This window comes from Terrapene carolina, unplaced genomic scaffold, assembly GCF_002925995.2.
Source record: "Terrapene carolina triunguis isolate 2854851 unplaced genomic scaffold, T_m_triunguis-2.0 Scaffold212, whole genome shotgun sequence".
NCBI lineage: Eukaryota > Metazoa > Chordata > Testudines > Emydidae > Terrapene > Terrapene triunguis.
Genome location: NW_020664563.1, coordinates 9,011,280 through 9,036,386, shown reverse-complemented (window position 1 = coordinate 9,036,386; position 25,107 = coordinate 9,011,280). Strand labels below are relative to the sequence as shown.

General features: G+C 41.2%; 1 protein-coding gene across 1 annotated transcript in view; it reads right to left on the bottom strand.

Annotated features, from left to right (window-relative positions):
• LOC113407525 (rab GTPase-activating protein 1-like) overlaps positions 1-25,107 on the bottom strand; it is a 536,766-nt gene that overhangs the window by 87,502 nt on the left and 424,157 nt on the right. Inside the window, 1 exon segment of the mRNA XM_026656123.1 lies at positions 3,648-3,776. Within this exon segment, the coding sequence (XP_026511908.1) occupies positions 3,648-3,776 (129 nt within the window).

Sequence of the window (25,107 nt, the reverse complement as noted above, 5' to 3'; positions counted from 1 at the left end):
TCACGGACTTGGTTTCCTCCTCCCTTGATAAACTAGCATTGGGCTCCATTTCTCCGCACAATATGGCTACCTTTCATGAAAGAACATTCCTTTCTGCAGCTCTTGCTATCTGGAAGAGTATTCCTCCGCACGTCTGCTTCATTTGATCTCCCTCCCCTTTTCACAGGTCGTATCTGTTCTCCCTGGCTTATCCCTCCTAATTCCTCTTTCCCTCTGTTATTGGTCTTTTGGCAGACTGCTTTCATCTATTCACCACACACCATTGTTTCTTGTAATGTATACCATAATATTATCTTGTATTAATTAATGTTGTGAATCATTTAAAGATACAGTTTGCTATCCCAACAGATATAAAAGATGTTCTTATATACAAAATAAAATTGTACTCTATTGAAATTTATTTTTTTTAAAACTAGGATTAACTATTCTAAGAATAATTAATTTGAAGATATACTGCACTGTGCTTTTTTGGTAATTTCTACTAGTTTGGGGATTGCATTTATGTGTGATGCAAAACTTTGTAACAATTTTTAACTTCAAAATAGTCTAATAGCTTTGGCTGCATACCAGCAAACGGGTACTCAGCTAGAAAAGCTGCAGGAGGACAAAAACAATGAATGACAAAAGATTTTAATGCAAAATCCTTTAAAAGAATAATGAACTGACTGGAAGAAAAATTGACACAGCATGAGTATGCTGAGAATTCCATACTCTGCACAGATTTAATTTACCAAATAGAGTGAAAGCCATTCTAAGTTAAAAAAAAAAAATGACTCTTATTAAGCATATGTAGCCAAAATCACAGTAGCCATCAGATTGGGTAGTAATAACAACAAAACTATATCTGACACAGTAAGTTAATAACATCATCATTAATATACTTATACCTTCTACACTGAATGATTCCAAAATAATTCACAAACTAGGTATATACACAAAATCACTGAAATACAATCAGCTGGCATGCAATGAATTGTACAAGAGCAAGGTGAGGGAAATTTGGGCTTAAGAAAATGGGCAAACACTTTCTCTTACAAGAAGTGCAATACGAATCGCTATAATGCCAACCCAGAGCTAAGGCACTTCTGTATTTAAGGTCTCTGAAAAATGCATACAAAGTAAACAGCATAGAAATCAATTTATTTAGCTCAGCAGAAACCAAGCCTCAAATTATTCAAACCAGGATTTGAACCGTGGTCTGACTGAATATAGGTATGTCAAACCTGAAGTAAGCATCTTTCAAGCTGAGGTCAGCATACCAGTCCCCTTGCTCCAAGGAAGGAATAATGGAAGCTAGAGTAACCAGGCAAAAGTTTATTTTCTTCAGGAACTTGTTTAACTCTCTTAGATCTAAGAGAGGCCTGAGACCACCTTTTGCTTTCAGGCTAAGAAAACAGCAGGATTACAATCCCCTCCCCATGAGGAAGAGAGTAACTTCCTCTATTGCCTCCATTTGAAGAAGAGATTGGACCTCCTGTTGAAGAATGGTCTCTTGAGAGTGGTCTCTGAAGAGAGAGGGAGAAGGGGATTGAGAAGAGGGAAAAGAAACAAATTGGTGGGTGAATCCCAAATCCACCACGCTTAAGACCCACTGAACTGAAATGATGTGGGACCAAGCACTTAGGAAGTAGGGTAAACACTGGGCAAATGGGGGCAGGGGTAGGAGCAGATGGCACTCTGGGGACAGGTAGTCTGTCCGTGACCAACACTTATTTGGACTAAGCCACTAGATGGGGGGAAGCCAAGTCTGCAGATGAGGAGGGTGGCAGTGGTCACCTCCTGTAATTTTTGGGACTGAGATATAAAGCCTGGAAATCTGTGGATCTGCTGTGGGCAGAACTGCTTCCTTTTCATCACCATCATGTAACTTCCAAGCAACTTCAGTGTCTCAAATCCTTTAGGCTATGGAGCCTATCTGATAAAAGGAAAGGACCTACAAATGGGAGGTCTTGGATGGTCTCCTGAACCTCTAGAGGGAGACCAGAAGACTGCGGCCACAAACACCTTCTCATAAGATATGGCAGACACCATGACTTCAGCTGCTGAGTCAGCTGCATCCAAGCCAGCCTGAAGAGTTGTTCTGCCCACCAGCTTGCCCTTGTCCACCATCACATTTAAGTCCTGCCTCCAGCTGTCTCGTAACCTGTCCTTAAACTTCAACATGTTATTCCACAAGGTGAAATCATACCGACCTAGGAGTGCCTGTTGATATACAATCCTAAACTGCATAAACTTACAACTAACCCTAACTAACTAACTACTATTTCTAAGAAAATGGGTATAATTTACACTGGAATGCGGGAAGAACTTGCAGTAGCAAGATTGAATCCATTCCAACAATTGTCACGGGCAGTTAGAAGGAACTGAGAAGGGTTGGGGGTGGCTCCACCTTTTATACCTGCACACAATGGCGCACAGCAGCAGAGATCACCTGAGCCACCCCGACAGGTTCTGTTGAGCGAAAAAATCTCTGACAAACATTCACTAAGTGCACACTCACCTACAGTGGAATGGACATGTGCAATCACTTTGAAGAATAACTGTCAATCTTCGTTCAAATGCAGAAGTAAATTGGAGTTAGTGGTGTTGCAGATGAAGGCTGAGGTGCATTGGCAGCATTGTTTGGAAAAATTTTCATAGTATTTGCCTTCTATAGACTGGACTCAACCCCTAGTGCTGAGAGTCTCTCACTTTCATGAGATAAGTGGTTTAATATTAATACATACAAAGTACTAGCCTAATAAAGTATTAAACTAGAAAAACAGAAAGAAATTAGTTCTCAGTAGTGCACTGTGATTAAATAAAAGCTTCATTTTCTAATTTTTTTTCCCAGTGGGAAGATCATACTTTCTGGTGATAGACTCTCAGTCCATTTTGCTGAGCATTACTTACACAGTTCCAATTAAGAGAAAAGCCTCAAGACTTGAGTTAGGAATACCCCTTTGTATTTAGGACCAAAATTTGCTACCACATGGTTAAGCTCTACTTCTATAATCATTCCAAAAGAAAAATGCCAGATCGAAAAAGAGACCACCCCCCCAACATCCCACCTCTACATCCTCTTGCCATTTTACCTACTTAAAGTCATTATTTCCCCTAGCATAGACTTATGGAAGAACTGTGAGAGTTTCCCCAGGTTAGCCATCCATCACTACAAGAACACGACCCTAGTACAGAGCTCCTAAGAAGCCCATTGTTTGCAGAGAAGGCTTTGGCTAGGGTACCATTTGGACAGAGGACCAGTGTCTCGGTAAGCGTAAACTGCAAGAAAGATTGTCTTCTACTCCAAAATATTTACAGTATAAAACAATACCTGGCAGATGAATAGCCCCAAAGGCAATACACCTGGTAGCCCAAATTGACAAATGGGTGTGTGAGCCTCTGACATACCATCCAGCTTTTTAGTCTTTTGACTATTTACAAATTAACTAATTAAGTGACATCTCTACCTTTACTTTTCCAACTATAAATCAATTTCCCTATTCTACTTAGTTGCTTTATTCAAAGCAGATTTTGAGGAAAAAAAGCCTGCCGCATTATTTTGTTTAAATATAAATAGTAAGAATTTCACTTTTATTTCCATGTTCTGCTGCCTCTTTCCCTCTATACACTTTGGCTGAATTAGAGATAGTGAAGACCACTCTTACCTTAATGTTGCAGGCCTGTTCCATTAGTCTTCTAGCGTTCTCTTCTGCTCTGTACCTCTTTGGCAGCTGAACTCTGAAGAATTTTAAAGCCCCTTCAAAATCAGCCTGTAAAAGGTCCTCCTTTGAGGTCTGCAATGAAATACAGATAAGAACTATTATAAACACACAGAACATCCATACCTGCTCTATTATTGGATTTATCATCTACTAAATTTATTCCAAACAGCTAGTGTTCACATTAGCTCAAAAAACATTCTCTAGCAAATGGTTCTCTAACCTATACCTTATAAGATGAAATAAAAAGTCAAGAGCACATCCAAAAAAATCCCAGACAAAGCAGCATGATAAGAGGAGTTTAACAAGCTGATGTACTTATCTTTCTATACCTGGAGGCTGAGAAAGTGAATCTGGCAAAGTCTGTCAAGATGGAACTCAGGGACAGAAAAAGCTAGGAGGAGAATTATGGTGTTTATGAGATGGTTTGTGCGTCTTAGATTGTTGCTGATTTCAGTAACTCCCTGCTAGAAAGACACTGTATATGACTACAGACATCATCAGCAGATGTAAAAGTGCTTCTGAGTTATAACAAGTATGAGCAATTCATTAATGTGAAGGAGCCTGTGACACTATATTCAGATGTAGCACTGTGCCAGAAAAAGCATTACACCCCACCTCTATATTTTTCAATTTAATGCTTATCACAGTGGTACTGAGCCACAAACATAGCTAGTACTGTACTTGGAAAAGGGAAGAGATTAAGATTGAACAGAAATCCAGTAGTGCTGCTGACAGGGCAATATGAACAGTATCATGGACATTGGTATTTGTTTCTGTTACTCACACCTTACTAAAAATGTATGTAAAATTTAATAAGATTAACTTCTGCATTTGAGAGAATACAAAAGACTACAGCTAATTAATTAATTAAGTAATAGTTAATTGGCAGCAGGTTTAAAACAAATAAAAGGAAGTTCTTCGTCACACAGTGCACAGTCAATCTGTGGAACTCCTTGCCTGAGGAGTTTGTGAAGGCCAAAACTATAACAAGGTTTAAAAGAGAACTAAATAAATTAATGGAGGCTAAGTCCATTAATGGCGATTAGCCAGGATGGGTAAGGAATGGTGTCTCTAGCCTCTTTGTCAGAGAGTGGAGATGGATGGCAGGAGAGTGATCACTTGATCATTACCTGTTAGGTTCACTCTGTCTGGGGCACCTGGCATTGGCCACTGTCGGAAGACAGGATACTGGGCTGGATGGACCTTTGGTCTGACCCAGTATGGCCATTCTTATGTTCTTATGTAAAATTTTCAAGTGTGAATGCCCAACTTCCATGTGTACAATGCACTATGTTTGCACAGAGGTCAGGGTTGCACATATGCAATAGGTGTATGTGTGCACAAATCCCCAAAATGAACTACTCGGTTTCTCAAATGTAGCCTCACCAGTTCAAAATCTCTTGAAGTCTTCAAATGAAGATTGGATGTCTTTCTGGAAGATACGCTTTAGTCATACACAAGTGATTGGGCTCAATACAGGCATAATTGGATCAAATTCTATGGCCTGTACTATGCAGGAGATCAAACTAGACGTTCTAATGATCCCTTCTGATCTTAAAATCTGTGAAAATCTAACTGGAGAAAATGATCCTGATGCTTTCAGTTATGAATCAGCACTGCGCACCTTGTGAACCTGGATATTCTTATTGCAAGATTGGCTCATTTACATATAAATAATTAAATCAACTATATAAACACTTTTTAAAAAAGAGCAAATATAATTTTTCCCAAATGCTTTAAATTATATTTCAATAAAAAGCTGCAGGCTTTAAAAGCATGTAACAGAAACAATCAAGCATAGGAAGTGGCCCAGCTGGCCACAAACAACAGCCCTTTTGAAAGCGCAGTAGCAGCTAGGCCCAGAAAAGATGGAAGGAGGGGCCTGAAAGGAACAATCTAGTTAAGCTTAATACGATTTTTAAACGGTACTCAAGATTGTGCAGGTTTTTACATTTTTGCTCCCATTTCTATTATAAACTATTTTTCATGGTGAGAGAATACAGTGCATACATCAGAAAAAGGGCTTTAAAATTCCTTCAAATTTGTTAAAGTGGTAGGAAGACCCAGGGTGAATTTTCCTGGTCACTAATCTCTTGAGTAGTTTAGCGCATGAAGATGGTACCTGAAGTATGCCACTTCAACACTGACAATGTTGCCAGTTATTGACCTGTTTTTATCTCCCTTTTTGGGAAACATCATGGAGAAGGTTGTAGTAGGGGAACTCTGGCAGTTTTTGGAGCTCTCAGATTTCCTCAGTCAGGCTTAAGGCCCATGAATAGGGGACAAAACTACACTGGATGTGTTGACTAATGACAGAAGACGATCAACTGTCCATGCTGATTTTTTTGGGTGTGTTGGTAATCTTTGCCACCACTGATCACAAGATATGGTTGATAGGTTCATGACCCTCAAGGAGTGGCTTAAGTTGCTTGAGTAGCACTGTTCCTTTGTGTGTGTGATTCCAGAAAGCAAGTGTTGTTCTGCCCCAAAAACTCTCACGTAGGGTTCCACAGGGATCTATCTGGCTACTCCTCTGTTCATGGTAGTGAGGCCACTGGGATCATTAGTGAAGGAACATGAGAAAAGGTACCTTCAGCATGTTGATGACACGCAGCTCTACAAACCATCACAGGTGCTGGAACTAGGGGTGCTGCTGCACCCCCCCTGGCTTGAAGTGGTTTCCATCACATACAGGGTTTACAGTTTGGTTCAATGGCTCTCAGCACCCCCACTACACAAATTGTTCCAGCAGCTATGCAAACGATCATATCTGGCTCTGGCTGAGGCTCGATCCAGACAGGAATAAGGCAATATTGATGGAATGCTGATGCATTTAACTGATTTGGGGCTGCTCATCAATGCTGCTGTGGCCAAAAAAATATTTGGTTTAAACTGTACCTGCAACCATTTCTTTTGGATGCAGGCTTCACCTCAGCTATCTGTATTTTTATCACTCAAGACAGGGTGACTGTAGTGTATTGCACATAGGGCAACACTTTGGGGATTATTATATGGAACGTGTAGAATGTGTTGGCTTGCTTATTAAGCAGTCCCTCATACAGAGAGCATGCAGTACCAATGATCTGCACTGGCTGCCTATCAGCTTTTGGGTACAAGTTCAAAGGGTTAGGGTTGACTGAAAAAACATAAATGATTTGGTAAATGGCTACCTGAGTGATCACCTCTCCCCATGTGTGATACTGCCACATTTGCAATCAAGGGAGGCATTTGAGCTGCAGTCCCTCATTATATTGCAAAACTTTCCTCTTTGAGAAAGTATTTCCACAATGAGTGTCATTCACAATTTATTCCCAAATCCCTCCCCCCTCAAAAAACCCACACAAACAAACAACACTTACCCCCAAGTACAGTTCTGACCCCATAAAGGGAGATGTGCCAGAGACTCCATGAAGTCCACTAAGGACTTTTCTATTGCTATTGATTTTATGTAGAAGGAGCTCAGATACTACCCTGATGGAGCTCTAATGCATGGAGGGACTGCTGACAGAATGTTTTCCATCCAGGTTCTGGACTTCAAAAGTTAATGCCAGAGCCTTGATTTCTTAGCCTTCCAGGCACACTGCAAATCCCATCTTTTTGCCAGGCTATGATAAGGAAGGGGATTGAGTGCTGGAATTAGATTATCCTATTTTTAGGTGACTTTTTAGTTTGAATTGGCCTGGGTTAGTCTGTTCACTTGTGTTGTCTGTACAGTATTCTATTTGTATTTTTTAACTAATATATTGCACCAAGAGCTCTAGATAGGTGCCCTATAAATCAGTTAAATCAACTCAATTAAATACACGTTACAATTGCTCCAGTATGTCTTAATATGATATAGGGTTAGCAGAGAGGAGAAAGCACTATTTGAAAACAGGCACCAAAGAATCAGTCTTCAAATACACTGTGAGGCAATTTCCCCCCACCCAGTGATGGGACTTTTCAAATGTATTCCAAATACATTTTGGGGGTTCAGGACATTGCCAGGACCATTCTGAATGCAATTCTCCTAGGCAGCTAGAACATCAAGCCCTTGGAACTCCAAAAGCACCACATTCCCAAAGCAATGGTTCATTATAAAAAACACTCAAAACATTGAACCAAACTTTGATGCAAGGAACTTGCTAGGAGAACCAAATTGTGTTTTGTATAATGTACATCTATTATTTTGTTGTTCTCCCAAGCTATTCATTTACTATTATTTACTGCTCATGTAAATAAGAACTATTCATACGAGTAAGAGTTTGCTGGATTGAGTCTATAGCCATTGAAAAGTAAAAGTTATGAAGTTTTAGAGCAGATACACCGTGTTTAGCTGAAGCCTTAATATTTGGACTTTTCTACTTCACTGTGCATTTTTAATTTAAAAAAAAAATGCCCGTTAACTGAAATGTTAAAGTTTCACAGTGAAAAATCACATGAAGTCAAAAAATACCAAAGTAAAGATTCTAAAGAATAATGTTCACTGACTGCATTTGTGTATGTCTTATGCTCTAAATTGTTCAACCAACAGAAATATTTAGCTACTCATTAGAACAGGAAAGAAAAAAGCAATAGAAAACAGTGTGTGTGTGTGTGTGTGTGTGTGTGTGTGATGGGATGTCCACCCCACACAAGACTGGAAAGAGTTAAGGTGGGCCAATTAACTGCCCAGATTGCACCTGGAACAGGAGCAAGGGATTGATTAAATGAGGCTCAGCTGGGCAGGAACAGGAAGAGCCTGTCTGTATAAAAGTCCAGGAGCTGAGAACAGGAAGAGGCTGCAGGAGAGTATTCTACAATTGCCCTCTGGGAGGTGTGTTTGGGGCTAGAGAGAGTAGCCTACAGTTACTCCCTGGGTGGAGGGAGTTTGGACTGGCACACCCAGAGAGGTGGGAGAGCCAGCAAGGTAAGAAAGGTACAGGAGAAAACAGCAAGGAATAGGAGGGCAGACCTTGACTGCTGATTAGAGGGCCCCAGGCCAGGGGTTTCCCTACCAGCTATCCAGGAAGTAGCAACAGCTCAGGCACTCTTCCTGCTTACTGCCCACTCCCTCAAGTCAGGGGACTACTTAGCCACCTGATTCCCCTCAGCTGTGGCCTTTTGGGTTAATTAGCCCCCTTCTCAATCTGTATTAACCCTTTCAGGGTAAGTGTGGGGTGAACACCCATTACAATGTGTAATACAAATTATACTGGTGTTGACACCGTAAGCCTTCCATTTTTTGACTTTTTGTGATCCTTAATGATGGATCAAGGAAGAATCCTGGAGCCATTCAGCATACAAAGATCTGTAAACTTCTTGGTCTGCAGTCAATCAGCTTGTGGAGCTGACAAACAGCTCGTTTTACCAAAAAAGTTTGTAAGCTTGGTGAACCATCAAGTCCAGCTTAATTACCTGCACATCCATGTTGTGTTTTTGTGCATGTGGGGACTTAAGGACACTTTCTAGTACTCAATAAACAGCTTACAAATCGTTGTGTTTTTGTTAAACTGATTTTTCTTTCAAACCAAACAAAAATAGTAGATCTCAAAGCTGTCCATGGCCATATCAAGTTGAAGTTTCAAACTTCAGCCTGTTTCATCATAGCTATGTCTTTAAAAGGGTGGGTAAAAATTTTTAGGTTTTTTTGAAATGGATAAAGTGTGTTTTTGTAGATGTGTAAAAGCCCTTCAAGGAATTTTGCTGAAACTCAGAAAAAGCACTTTCCACTGCAAAAGTGCAGTTTTGGAAAACCCTAAGCATGAAGCAGGAGAAGAGAATGCACACTGTTTTGAAATTATGGGCAGTATAACATACCCACCTTGATTACTTTTTTCGGCAAGTACATGTCACAATGAAGCTCCCCAAAATAGTTAAGAACATGCAAAGTGGAAAATGTAACTCTGACTTGTTTTTCTTTTAATTTAATTACTCTGTTCTGCTTTGCAGAAATTTCCAGCCTGCTTCAGTAATGTCAGCATCAACTCTGACTCTAATTCTCACCTAAGAAGTGATGAGGCATATGAGATTCAGAGTCATCCACACTGTACTCTCTGGACTTGATTCTTCACTGTCTTGTATCTCGTATAATCATTTACACCTACCTGTACAGAGTATAAAACACTACCACATCAAAATGGTAGCATTTTACACCCTCTCTGACCAGAGATCAATGTCTACCCAGAGTGGAAGGCAGGGGAAAGTCAGACCCCGTTCTCTCTAAATCATTACTAAATTCCCTACCATTATATCTGTTTCCTATGCCAAATACTCTTACCTTATACCATTTCCCCATCTGTAGAATGGGGATAATGGTATTTACCTCTTTTTGCAAGGTGCTTTAAGCTTTATGGATGAAAAGCGCATAGATAGGAGCTAGGTATTACTATTATTATTGATCTTGCACAATATAAAATGTACTCTTCTAAGACAAATAGGTCAGACTGTATGTCTCTTATTTAACCTCTTACATATTCTAAATCTGGTAATCTAAAATCAAGGATTATCTGCTAATTTTTTTTAAAGCTTTGAATCCATTCCTTTTCCATAGATAGGAGAAAGTCTGCAATGCTATATGTGACATGGTTCCTCATAATGCTGCCCTGTAAGTATTAGTCATGGATCCCACATCATTAGCCACTCCAATAAGATAAAGCTGAACTACTGTACTTTCTACCGCTATAGTGCGTAAACTTTCTGAGAACCAAGGCCTTGTCTATGTTAGAAAATGATCTGCCTGTATATTCTTCTAGTGTACATGCAGTTTATTCTGGCAAAAGAGTGAATTTGCCAGTATAGCTTACACTGTTTCCTGGAACAAAACAAGCTATACTGGCAAAAGCACTTTTTCCCAGTATAAAAATGTCGTAAAGAAAAAGAATCACAATGCTAACCAACAGTACCAGCAAAAGTTTTCGTGTAGACCTGGCCTAAGTCTTATGCACAATGTATTGACATCCACAAGTGCACTGCTAATAACTCTGTGACTGAAGATACACGATGTCTCTTGCCAAATCTCTCCAGTTCCTCTATGTGTACTCACAGACTTCCAAAAGGCACTGTAAGTTAAGACTTGCAAAATAATCATGAAAATGTATAGGCCCAAAAACAAATTCAAGGACTAGACACACTCAGTCTAACCATGATGATAATGAAGGGAAAAAACCAAACAAAATTAATGCTATTTCAGTTGCCTTTCAACAAGTGTACTTGACTCAGGTGAGAATTTTATAGGCTGATGTAATTGCTCTAGAGCATATTTTTCACATAACTCCTTAATGGAATACATTCTGCATACAGCTCAGGATTTGGGCACATTAGGAGTGCTACGGGGGGAAGCCTGGATAATGCTTATAGTTTGATTGATTCAAACCTGTTATTAGCTTCTCTCTATGATGAGCACTAAATCCATACCCACACCAAATGATGTTATTGAAATTTGTCATCACTTTTCATTTCAAGTAATTGAAACTACTTGGTTTTTGATTGAATGTCTCACGATGCAGAAGGAAAGGAGTATTCTGGTGAACTTCTTATGCCTTAAACATCCTTTAAGAAACAGACTGTCACTTATCTGGGTCTACTGCAGAAAATGGAGATCAAGAATAGGTTTCTAAAGTACTTGTAAAAAACCAAGCTTAGGTCACTCTAGGAATAGTACAGGATTAGTTAAGAGTATGGCAATAAAGAAAAACCCCTATCCCTCTAGAAAACCAATTTCCCATTATAAAACTGTCTGGGTCCAGCTAAAGAACTCTCTCCAACACACAATAACCAGCTTAGTTGGAATATTTATGTTCAGCTATGAAATACTGGATATTAGATAACAGAACTGCTTTGGACCAATTATACTACAGAACTGTAGCCTGGTTTAGTTACAGAGCCATGGAAGAGAACTGGGCAGGACTGGCTAGTGGTTTTCAGTCTTTTACCTTAACTATTTTGTGTGTTTGGCTTTGTTCTTGTGCTGCTGTACAAATGATAAGCAGGTCAGACGTCTCTGTATCATAACAAGCCACACTAGCTTCAGGCCATTTCACAGACACACAGTTCAGGTGCTCCAGCAGATAAGAGCATCTTTAACCATTTCCTTCTCAGAGATAATTTAGACATTTTACACCTTGCCAGCTGGATTTTCACAGTCAAGCACAGAAATGTTAGAAGTAAGCAAATATACAGCATCACTGCTTCAAATTATGGATGAAATTGCCTGCATGTCTGAAATTAACATTGGCATCAGGAGTTAGGAATTCCGAATGCTAAGCACCAATGCAATCTGCATTAGTATTTGGGAATGAGTAGGACATACTACACTAGACATCACAATGAAATTGAGAACAAAAACATTAATGCAGCCCTATGACCCCTCACACCAGTTAAGGAGTGGCACTGATGGGCTCAGAAGGGAGTATCCATCCAGTCTTCCTTGGCTAGAACAGCAGTGAGCAGGATTCAGTGCTTCTTAGGTGGGCTGTGTAAAGCAGGGGGAAAATGGGGGAATCCTCATGTATCTAACAGCTGCAGAGGATCCTTAGAGGCAGAGGGAGGGGAAAGGAGGATGGTAGATAAACTATGAATTAATTTCAAGAAAACGTGATCTCACCGCAAGCAGCCGAGGCACAAACAGGCGATGCCCCATCCCCAGAAGTTCCAGCACACGACATGCATACTCATTCACCAGCTTGCTCCTCTCATCATGCATGTCCTGTGACTTTTTGACGGGTGGTGTGAGCTTGGCAGCTGGGGTTGTGCAAGGTACCCCTTCTTCCATGAGCAATAAGCAGTAAGTATCCAGAGTGAGAAGCGCAATCTCTTAGCCACAATCTGAAAAACTACAATATTATAGGAGCTAGCCTCAGATCTCCCAAATAGGTTCACACTTCTGCCTACAGCAAGGAATGTCAGCTAATGTCTTAGAAAGAGCAAGGCATCTTGCTATGAATCAAAGAAGAATATGATCCACTGTGATGGCTTAGCAGGAGTCCAAAGTAGATTACAAAAAACAAACCAAAGAACAGATGCATCTAAATATATCTGGAAAGCAGGAAAATGGCAGAGAATGAAAGCAGGAAAGCTCTGATGGGAGAAAGGCAAAGGATAGCTAGCAGGGCCCAGTGCATCTATGAATGTGTGTGTGAGCAGACAGGAGCAGCAATAAGAGCAATAAAACCAGGGCAGTTATGAAGCTGCAAAGAGAAAAGGATGAGCTCATTGCAATCCCTGATTCGTGACAATCCTGGCTGCTGCTGCCGCCTCTTGCTGTGAATCAGTAATGAAGGGGTAGGAAAGGAGGGGGAGGGGAGAGAAGGAGGTAGGTGAATGAGCATGCAGAGTGTGTCTCGGGGGAGAATGCTGTAATAAGAAGCCAATAGTGAGCTGTTGAACCGATGAGCTCCCCCTCCCAGTCTACCTTAAATCAATGTTAGTCAGACAGTTTCTGCTGTTGAATCCCGAACTCATAGATATATGAACTGCATCCTCTTACCATTTGATGCTTAGAGGAAATCAACAGACTGCCAACCAATATATACACCTTATTCACATCTGCTTTCAAAAAACACAAACAGATTCAATACTTTCCACATATATGTGGGTAGGGCAAAACACTCCAGTCCCTCCTAGATTATTGCATGGAACAGTGAGAGATGCCAGTGCGTACTGATGGACTACTGATGGAGAGAGCACAGCACCCGGATTCTAAGAAGCTGGAATGACATGACCTATGTTTGTACAGCACTAATTACAGTTTCAGGTACTATGACTTCAGGAGGCATTTCTGAATGTGGAGAAGATTTGCACTGATGGAACAGAATTTCTACAATGTATAAAATATGATCGAAAAAAAAGAACTGCAAATTTGTCAGGGGAAATGCTGTGATGTCACATCTTCAATTGTCTTGCACTTCTCCCATGCATGGAACAGGCCAGGTATCTCTGCCATATGGCTAGATATATTGTATCATCTTCTTCTTCTTCTCATTGGGAGTGAGCTTGAGAAAGCATGCCTTTTATGAGGCTCTGCCTTTAAATCATTCAGTTAGAAAATGGACTGTACAACAGAGCATATCTTTGGAACAATTCACACATTAGACTGAAAACTAAAATAATATCCCTGCCTAAGCAGACAGATAATGGAATTCTACATATTTCTAATTTATAGAAGGATGGTAGATTTTGAAAAGATCTAAAATGACAAAGAGATATGATCCTTGAAAATTGCACACATTTCTGCAAATACACATTAGCTTGTAAAAAGCATTTGTCCCTGGACTTCCTATATCCAGAATAACCCCCTTTAGCAGAGCTACTGGCCAAAACATTATTTGATAAAAAGTGAAATTCCACAATACAGGGTCACAAAATTGAAATCACAATCAGAATGCTCTCATATAAGTAGTCTAAATGTGAAGATTTGACTTATTAAGACATGTCTGGATAAACTCTGCAACAGCAGTGAAAAATACTAAATTGAAGTTGATACAATTCAGGCTAATGTACCATCTATACTGAATTCCATTAAAACATTTTCTTGGACTGACAAAGAACTTTACAGGAAAGGTGTTAGCAAAAATAACTCCATCCTCACAGGTCATCTTGGTTTACTGTGACAGATGAAGTGCATGGGAGAATGGCTGGAGCAGCAGTGGAAGAAACTATGGGCTAATGATGGCTGACTGTGTCCAAGATTCCTTAAACTCTTATGTATTGCTGTGCAGGAGGCAAAAAAGAAATTCATCATCTTACCCACAGCACCTACAGATTTGCTTTAGCAGTGTATAGCCTATTTAAGCCAAGCAGTCTTCTCCTGGCAGTTGATTTGAGTACATCCTGCTGCAAGGAAATACCTTATTTTACAGAGCAAATCATTCATGTTCGGACTGGACTATCTGGAGAACAGAATTTTGAAGGAGTGGAGGCTATATCATCTCTGACTTAGTTAAGGTTAGTGATCCCCATTGAGGCTTGGGATGTACAGGGAGTACTTTGATCCACTCCCTGCACCTGGCTGTTGAAGGCTGGTAAGGAAATAGTAGGTCCATGATTAGTAGAGATTGTCCTAGCACTCTTAAGAGAAATTGTGTATGACCTTTGCACAAGAAATCTTTACTTGTAACAGCCAATCTGACCTACTATAATCTTCCATTTTGGTTAAGTTTATGGAGAAAGCTCTGATATTCTAGAATCCTCAGATCTTTGATCCTTGCCGATCTGGCTTCAGACCAGTTATGGAATTCAGACTGCACTGGAAGTACTGGTTCTAAAGGTCTAAAGATCAGGAGTCCATATTAATAGATTTATTAGCAGACTTCAGCACTGTTCATCATGAGGTGGTCCTGACTTGCTTAAGGCCCAAGCAGGAACATATAAGGCTGCCTTGTAACACGATTCCAATCAATGCTCTTGCGTAATTGTTTCAGTGCACAGAAGGTCTCATGTGTGGTTGCCCAAGGTTCTACCTTATCATGTCTATACAATGTGTGGGTAGGTCCACTGTGGGGGTTAGCGAGAAAGGGATGTGTTAACTGGGTTAGGAAAAAGCTGACGGGTTCCACTTAGGAAAACAAAAACAACAACATAGTGGGGTTATTTTTCCAATTTTGTTTTTGCATTTAAAGTATTTACATGAATATAACATATGTAGGAGAATTCGCAGATACTAGAAATATTAGAATCGAGTTTCAATCTGTGATTAGATTCATGGATGACAAGGCCAGAAGGGACCACTGTGATCTTCTGCTCTGCCCTCCTGTATACCACAGGCCATAGGACTTTCCCGAAATAATTCCAGTTTGAACTAAAGAAGATGTTTTAGTAAAACATCCAATCTTGGTTTAAAAATTACCCATGATGAAGAATCCACCATGACCCTTAATAAATTGCTCCAAGGGTCAATTCCCCTCACTTTTAAAAATGTATGCCTAATTTCCAGTATGAATTTTCAGTCTTGTTAGACCTTTGTTTGCTAGGTTGAGGAGCCCATGAACATAATCAAAGTTTTCAAAATGAAAACTTTACTCTAAAAACATTAAAAAGGAAACAATGTGACTATGAAGGTTCTTGTTATGCCCACTGGGAAACACGAAGGAACTTACAGAACTGTCTAGAAGCACAGAGAGTGGAATGACTGGTGAGAGAGGCAGTGCTAGTGGGTGGAATCAACAGGAGGCAGAACAGTTCCATTCAGCATTTGTCAATTTTTGAAAGACCTGCACTCTGATCAACAGACCTCAAGCTAATTTTAATAGACGGGGGCCTCAGCTATTGTGTTCTTTTGTTTTACTTACAGAAATGCAGACTTTTCGTTTTGGATAAGGCTTGTTTCTTTTTCTGTATGAAGAATGAATATGCTTGTGAAGTGAATACAAAGACGTCTCTTTACTCTAGCAGGCAAAGAAATAATGAGATCCAATTGCTGGGAGCTGAAGTAAGACAATTTCAGATTGGAAATAAGGTGAGATTTTTAGCAGGGAGGATAATTAACCACTGGAACCACTTCCCAAGGGATGTGGTGCATTCCTCATTCCTTGAAATCTTTAAATCAAGATTGATGGTCTTGCTACAGAGAGACATACTCTAACGCTAACTCAACTAAGTTGTTGTAGGTTTGATGCAAGGGGTGCAATCTATGGCCTGAGTTGTGCGGGAGGTTAGCGCTGAATATCATAATGGTCCCTTTTGGCCTTAAAATGTGTGACTGACATAGTGTGTCTTTTCTGTTTCATTTTACAACATCTTTAAGGGTGTTTTGTTTTGTTTTGTTTTTCAATGCGTGCCCCCTCCCAGTTTTTTCCTTGGGAAAATAATCTCTTTTTTTGGAGGGGTGTGTGTTTTTCTAATAAACCGATGATGTTTTGGTGTCTCCATTGCATCCGAACCAGAGGGTACAGTGGAATGTTTCCCTCTGTGGATGGAGTCCAGTATATGCAGCTTATTAGAAACCCCTCAGTGGGCAGCCAAAAGTTGCCATTAACCAGCAGTTGTCAGTAAGTGATTTGTAAGGCTGCAGCCAGGGAAGGAAGGGCTGGGACATCCCGAGCTGTGGACGCAGGCAGGTTTGTGGGGGCTGCAGCCAGGGAACGAAGCACTGGGGCTACAGGGTACCTCTCCCTGCACTTTCCAGGCTCTGTTCTGCCTTGGCACAAGGGGCCTGGGCTTGGCACAGGTCAGCTCTTTCTTTCTTGGCTGCAGCCTCACAATCCTGCCGCAGCTGGGGAGCAGGGGTGCTGGGATTTGTGGAGTCCAGGCCCTGGTGCCAGGGCAGGACACAACCTGGAGAACGCAGGGAGAGGTAACCGTGCAGGCCCATGGGGCCTCAGTGTCCTGATCCCTATGCAAAGCCCTGGCATCTGGGCATCTGCCTGGGGCATGGGCTCCACATGTCCCAGCACTTCTATCCCTGGCTGCAGCCCCCACAAAAAAGTTGTCAATAGCTGGCATGCCTATTGCCAGTATCCAGACCAAGTAACGTTGTAGCCCATTGTACGGTATCGGTTCCAGGCAGAATGGTTCCATTAACAGAAAGCTGTTATTAACTAGGTCGTTATTAAGCAGAACCTACTGCAATTGGCACACGAATGAGGGTGAGTGGGCTGAGGCTCAACCTGGACTGAGCTGATATTAGTAGGCTGGGAGAAACAACCAGAAGATATGGCAATGATTACCTTAACCCCTCAGATTGAGAGTGGGTCTGCTGTTTGTCATTCAAATTTGCAATTTGGCGGTCTTGTTACACTCCCAGCTGCTGCGATTTTATAGCACAAGTAAGCAGGACATCTTATTTCCATCTGTTTCTTGTCAGGAAGTTCCAGCCCTCTCTCTCTGATGCAGACCTTACTGCCATTCATGCAACATTAGACTATTGCAATGCGCTCTTCAAAGGGCCACTCTTTAAATCAACTCAGAAACTGAGGCTGGTGCAACCAGGAGCAAAGCATGCAAGCTAAGCAGCTTGTCTTGCAGTCAGCACACAGCACTAATACTCTGAATCTCCATGGGCTGCTCATTAGCTTCTCAGTGGACTTTAAGGTATTGGTTCTGACCTATGAATCCCTAACTGGCCGAGAATCCCTTTCTTCTCCAAGAGACTGTCTCTCTGCCCATGCGACAATGCCACAGTTGAGCTCAGCAGAGATGCATGATGAGGAGCTCCCTGCTAGAGAAGTAGCTGCTGGCAGGGCATTCTCTGTGAGGGCTCCTCGACTTTGGAATTCACTCCCAAACTTGGTTTCAAAATAGGGTGACCAGACAGCAAGTGTGAAAAATCGGGATGGGAGGGTGGGGGTGGGGGTAATAGGAGCCTATATAAGAAAAAGACCCAAAAATCAGGACTGTCCCTATAAAATCGGGACATCTGCTCACCCTATTTCAAAATGGCCCACATTTGTTGACCTTTAGAGCATGGTTCAAAGCCATCTCTCTGATGTAGCTTTAATATATAATTGTATTTGAAAATGTGTCAAGGAGCCCCTAAAACAAAGGATAGGTACTTCTTTTATGGAACTAGTATACAAATCAAAACAAACATATATGGGAAGGAATCTGTGGATGGATGAAGTTCAGGGGATTCTAGATGAGGTTGTGGATTTCTATCTCGGGGAGATTAGGGTTCTGTGATAGTTGAAGAGGGAAATTTTAGTTTAGGACAAACTGGAGAAATGGTCTGAAGTAAATAGGATGAAATTCAATAAGGACAAATGCACAGTACTCCATTTAGGAAGGAACAATCAGTTGCACACATAGAAAATGGGAAATGACTGCCTAGGAAGGAGTACTGAGGAAAGGGATCTGGGGGTTATAGTGGACCACAAGCTAAATATGAGTCTACAGTGTAATGCTGTTGCAAAAAAAGCGAACATCATTCTGGGATGTATTAGCAAGAGTGTTGTAAGCAAGACACGAGAAGTAATTCTTCCGCTCTGCACTGATTAGGCCTCAACTGGAGTATTGTGTCCAGTTCTGGGCGCCACATTTCAGGAAGGATGTGGACAAACTGGAGAGAGTCCAGAGAAGAGCAACAAAAATGATTAAAGGTCTAGAAAACATGACCCATGAGGGAAGACTGAAAACATTGGGTTTGTTTAGTCTGGAAAAGAGAAGACAGAGGAGGGGACATGATAACAGTTTTCAAGTATGTAAAAGGTTGTTATAAGGAGGAGGAAGAAAAATAGTTTTTCTTAACCTCTGAGGATAGGACAAGAAGCAATGGGCTTACATTGTAGCAAGGGAGGTTTAGGTTGGACATTACAAAAAACTTCCTGTCAGGGTGGTTAAGCACTGGGATAAATTGCCCAGGGAGATTTTTAAGAGCAGGTTAGACAAACACCTGTCAGGAATGGTCTAGATAATTAGTCCTGCCACGAGTGCAGGGGACTGGACTAGATGACCTCTCGAGGTCCCTTCCAATTCTATGATTCTATGGCATTCATAGAATCACAGAAGTATATGATTGGAAGTGACCTCAAGAGGTCTTCTAGTTCAGTCCACTGCACTCGAGGCAGGACTAAGTATTATCTAGACTGTCCCTGACAGGTGTTTGTCTAATCTGCTTTTTAAAAACCTCCAATGACATTGATTCCACAACATCTCTAGGCAATTTATTCCAGTGCTTAACAACCCTGACCGTTAGGAAGTTTTGCGCAAAACAGTTGTTGGTTTGCTACTGCTGTTCTTTACTCTGTTTAAGTATTTGTCATGTGCTCAGAGCCTGGCAATAGGGGGTCTTATGTCTTACCTGTTCATACTGGGTTCACACTCAGATACTACGGTAATGGAAGCCATATGAGTACCTAAGCTAGACAGATAGGCATTGAAATAACAAAACAAGCATCACTACTAGTTCCCACATCATAAACTATTGCTTTTGTATGATAGTTTCTGAGCTACAGAGCTGTCCAAAGAAAGTGTCTCTGTGGATTACCATTAGTACTTTAGTAGCAAAACAGACTGACATCACTAAAAAGCTAATGAGACTCTAACATTGAAAAAAAATAGATGTTCTCTTTAATGAAAATGCCTTCCTATGAAAAGATAAAACACAGGCTGCAATGAGAATAAATTTGAAAATACCTGAAGACCATGTTTTTCTTCCTGAAAGGCAGGAGAATGAGCTAGACTCCTTCCTCCCTCTCATCTTACCAACCCCTTTCTTTACACCCTTGGTTCTACGGTTATGATCATGGTGGTGCGGTATCATTGGATTATTATTTACTTTATCACCCACTTATATGTCTCTACAAATAATTTTCACCAAGGGAGTCTAAAGATTTTCCTAGGATACCTAAATCTGAAAGTGCAGGACAAGACCTGGCCCTGGAGCAGCTCATTCCAATTTACATCTGTAAATTGTGATTTGTCACCTAGGAAGGGACGGCAGAATGACGCAGAAGGAGACCAGAATGGTGGGCAGGAGTTTTCAGAGAATACTTTATCAAATAAGCCAGGGACTTGGGGCCACTAAAGGGCTGAATTCTGGTGAATTTTGAGTTATTTTTCCTGCTTTCATTCTCTAACCCTTTTAAAGAAAAAAAAATAGCTTAAAATTCACATAAATGTGTACATGTCACTCTAGCATAGTGGTCCCTAGATCCCTAGCTTATTAGGACAAATTGTCCATGACAAACATTTTCACACTGGAGTTAAAGGGTTCACCTACAGACTGTCTCTCTAAAGAGGCAATTTTCAATAAATACACTCAGTAGAGCTGGGCTTTGAAACACGCAAAACCCACTGCAGTTGACCTCCCTGAGTTAGGGGAACTAGAAACGTAAAGGAGAATCTCAGCCTTGTTTTTTAAAAAAAGGTAAATTTCTAGACCTCTCCCTTGTGAAGACAGCCTTGAAAACACAGAACAATAGCCACTGATCACTAATGCTGAACGGAATAATTAGCTGGAATCCACTTCTGCAGCAGGAGCCTTGGGAAAGAACCTAACAAACCCCTGTGCACCTGCTCCCCCTCACACATTTTTTATGTAAAATGAGTAAGTTTAACTTTGTTCTGCCTCTCAAATAACCATCTCACTAGCCCTGCCTCAAGTCCTTAGGCCAGCCCTGTGCACAGTAGTGTGATAATGGTGGACACAAATCGGTTACACTTTGGATGTTGAGGGGGAAAACAAATTGTTGTCACTGTTTTGCAGGGCTACCCAAAATGCTATGGGGCTGGCTCTGTACTTAGACAGTTCTTGTAATTTGCTGAGAATTCAGAGGTATCTCTTGGACGTGCCTAGAGACACAGCCAGTGTTGGGCTAAGAAGCCCCAAAACAGCGTCTTTGAAAAATCTACTTCTCATGTCGAAGTTTTTCTCAGGAAATCCTTGTGTCTCACAGTTCCTGCCAAGCAAGTTACTGAGCCTGTATAGCTCACCAGAAAGAAAATCCAACATGACATCAACAGTGTCAACAAACAATCAAGACATCTTCAACAATGCTCAGAGAGAGCCTGGAGTAAACTAAAGGTAAGGAAAGAACAAATAACTCCCATCTCCCAGAACACTCAGACTTCCTGGGGAAGTGGCCTGTGCCAGCCTAAGCCTCAGAAATACCCCATCCATTTGCAAGGAGTGAAATTAACTCCATCTCTCACAGCCTCATGCTGAAGGCCAGTCAGGGTACGTCTGCACTGCAGCTGGGAGCCTGGGTAGATAGACACATGCTAGCGCTGCTCAAGTTAGCATGCTAAAAAGACGATGTTGTGGCATGCGTTAGCCACCCATGTATGGACTCAAAGGGTGGGGTAGGGTTCTACATGGGAGGCTAGCTTGTGTTGCCACCCAGGCCATAATGGCCACAGTGCTATTTTTAGTGCGCTAACTCAAGCAGAGCTAATGTGTGTATCTCTACCCAGGCTGGGAGGCACACTCATAGCTGCAAAGTACCCTAAGAAGCCTATATGCAGAGCTGAAGTGGGATTTAAGTGAGAGACACAAGCATTGTGCTGGCCTAGTGTTTCCAACTTATACAATTTTATTGCGAGTCTCACAATATTTTTAAAGCACTTGGAGTCATGTGATTGCATGAGAATCTTGGGTCTCATTACAAAAAGCCTCTAATCCTCTCGGTTGCAGAGAAATCGTGAAAAGTGACATTTGTATACGCTAAAGGCTCAGAATCAAAAGGCAAATAAAAAGAACACAGAACATATATTTTAAAATCTCAAGATTTTTCAGGGCTGACTCATGATTTTTAAACATTTGGGGTTGGCAATATTGCAAATTTTATCCAGAGTGAGCAAAGGGATGCAGTGCCTCCTTATCTCCTGCCTATGCTTCACTGATATACCTGTAGTCCTGCTGGTAGAATTCCAAGAAATCAATGTCTACTTTAAATAAACCATGGGAGAAACTCATTCAGACAACTTATCAGTCCAGTCCTCTCCTCTCCTCCCCCCTTCACCCCACTCCCCTCTCTGTAATAGTGATTACTAGGCCACTAATACCCCAGGCCAAACACATCAACTGGCAAGTGATGGGATCTTGCAAAAGACAATGGTAGAATCTAAAGGTTCTACCAGAAATCATTGTTTAAAACAACAGAAATTAAAAATACATAACTACTGTAAATGACTAGCAAATTTGATACCTACTAATGCAGGAGTCTGCAATAACTTTATCGGTACCAAGCAATTAAGGGCCAAAAGAGCCCTGGATCCAATCTGGAGAGATTTCCCCCTAGTGCAGGCTTGGTGCATGGCAATTTATGCTGTCCTGAGAGGTGCCCGCTGCAAGCCCTGGCATAGGAGGAGTGGCTGACAATGAAAGGGGGGTTGCCATAGCAGACGCTAGTATGGTCATTCTGGCTTGCACTGCAGTGCTATGTTGAAGTTGGTCGCTTTCACTCAAGCGACGCTGTCCCAAATGCAGTAACTCGAGTGTACTACATCGAGCTGACTGTTGCAGTGAAGACAAGACTTGAGAGGCAGAGAACAAAATCTTATCCTTGATTTTTAAAGTCCTGGTACCTTCCAGAGGATGAGAGATAAAATTTGGCACTGGGTAGGTGTAAGTGTCCACCAAAGGAGCTGACAAGGTACCATGAGAGCAGAATGAAAAGGGCTCCCTGCATTACTGGCAAGATGTTTGCTATAGAGGAAATTTACTCCTATGCAGCGGGCCAGTGTAACCCTTATGCACCACTTGCTTCCCACATAAACCCTGGCTTTAAGAGGTGCACCAGTTGTGATGGCCCTCTGCATAGTGATAAATTTCACTGCATGAGACCAAGTTGTCTCTAACAGGGTTGGCTTGATGAGTGAAGGTAGCAAAGGACAGAGAAGGGAAAGGAGAGATACAGAGGAATAATGATATCAAATAATCCACCCTCTTCATTCTAGTTTTCATTTATTTTTGGAAATGGGAAGCCTCTGAGCCTGCCCACCAACATCAGCTAGCTGTCTGAAATACTCCCGGTTACTAACTTTTAAGACGCTCTAGATAACAAAATATGTTATAAAGATTTCCAACCCCTGTACATTTGAACTTAGTATCTTTTTACAGACCAAAGAATGGGGCTTGATCTGTTAGCAACCAACCAATATTTTCTTAGCACTTGATCAACAGCCAGGGTTTGGGGATTTTTATGAACTGTGGATAAGATTTTTGTTTTGTCCACAGCCTGTAAGTAGCTCATTTCCATAAGGAGAGTGTGCATGTCCAAGAAGTCACGGTGTTTTGTGACGCTTTTAGTTATTGCACACTGTTTTCTTTGTGTTTCAGTTTCTTGTATTTTAATTTAAACTTTTACTTCTGTATGATTATGTATTTTTATACTTGCCTCATTTTGCTAGCCCCAAAACTGAATTGAAAAGTGGGCATTTAATTGTCCAGGTAACAGAGTGGGAAGATTAAAGTAAGGAAACAATACATAATGTGTAGAACTTTAAAATCTGATAATAAAACCTGATTTTCCTGAGTCTCCCTATGTTACTTTGATGTTTGCTAAACCATAAACAAGAGAACACTTGCTCAGAAGTCACATTTTGTGATATAGCTACATAAGTTTGGATGCAATTAATCGAAAATGTAAATTCCACTGTAAACCTTGCTTTACACTTGCAGCTCACTCAATTAAGAGCTTTTGAGTGGGAATAAAAAGGCTTACCATGGCTAAAATTGCATTCCATATTTGTCTAAAATGGGGTGTCAAATGACACTTTTTAATGGAACAGGTTTCCTAACAGATGCAAATATCTTAATGTTTATTTTGCAATCCACAACAAGGAAGCTGGCTGTCTGGGTGATAAAAGGCACTTGAATATGTGCCATGCACTGGAATGGGAATGTATTTTCCTTTTCACCATTCTAAATCTATAATCTTAATGAGTGTCCTTTTTATGAAAATGTCAAGATAGTAAATTGCTTGTGAAAGTGCTCTAAACTGTCCTTCATTAACAGTGTATCTGCCATTTAAACATGAATGTTCATTTTACGCTGCTGTGCCTTAGTCTGTCTCCCTCTTGGGAACTGGGAGGTGAGAGCAAAGAAAGTTGTTTACATCAATGAGCTCAACTTATTAACAATGCTTCAGTTACAATTACAATATTAAATATCTAAACAATAAGCAATTGTATAATACTGCCACCAACAGGACAAAATTATAATTGAGAATACTTTGTGGATGCTATATATCGGAGTGGCCAAACCACGGCTCGCGAGCTGCTTTCCAGTTAAAGAGCGGCTCGCAGAGCCTCCCATTCCCCCCCCCCACCTACCAGCCTTGGCAGGGGGGAGCTCTGGACTTCTGCCCTGCAGCAGGGTGGTGGCTCTCAGTGCTTCTGCTCAGTGGAGAGAGGGCTCTCGGGGCTTGAGCCCCATGGGGCGCATCTGGCAGGTGTGCCCAGCTCTTGAACTTCTAAAGATCATCAGATGCGGCTTGGAGGGTCAGTAAGTTTGGCCACCCCTGCTATATATTCTACATCAATATCTGAAAGGTAGTAACTGTTGGAGGAAGATGTGATGAAATGGAACACTTACAACTTGGACACTGTAGGGAAAGTTTATTTCCTTCAACACTCTATTTTCCATACTGGATCAGACATACTCCATCAAGTCTGGGAGTCTATGGCAGTGGCCAATGCCTGTTGTTCAGAGAAAAGCAACCAAAACACATGATGATTGTGCCTAATCAACTGTGTATTGCTGTGAATGTGTTAGATCATGGAGGTGGGGATGCGAGCAGGTTCCTTCCTGATTCCTGTGACTATCATTTTATTCCCTGAAGCAGGTTAGCATGCCCAGGTTATTGGTCAAAGGAGCTTTGCTGCCATTTAAAACTCTAGCAAAAGCTCAGTTTTAATCTAGGCACCTGGTAGAGCAGTGACACCAAATGTACTAGTATCAGAGGGGTAGCCATGTTAGTCTGAATCTGTGAAAAGCAACAGAGGGTCCTGTGGCACCTTTAAGACTAACAGAAGTATTGGGAGCATAAGCTTTCGTGGGTAAGAACCT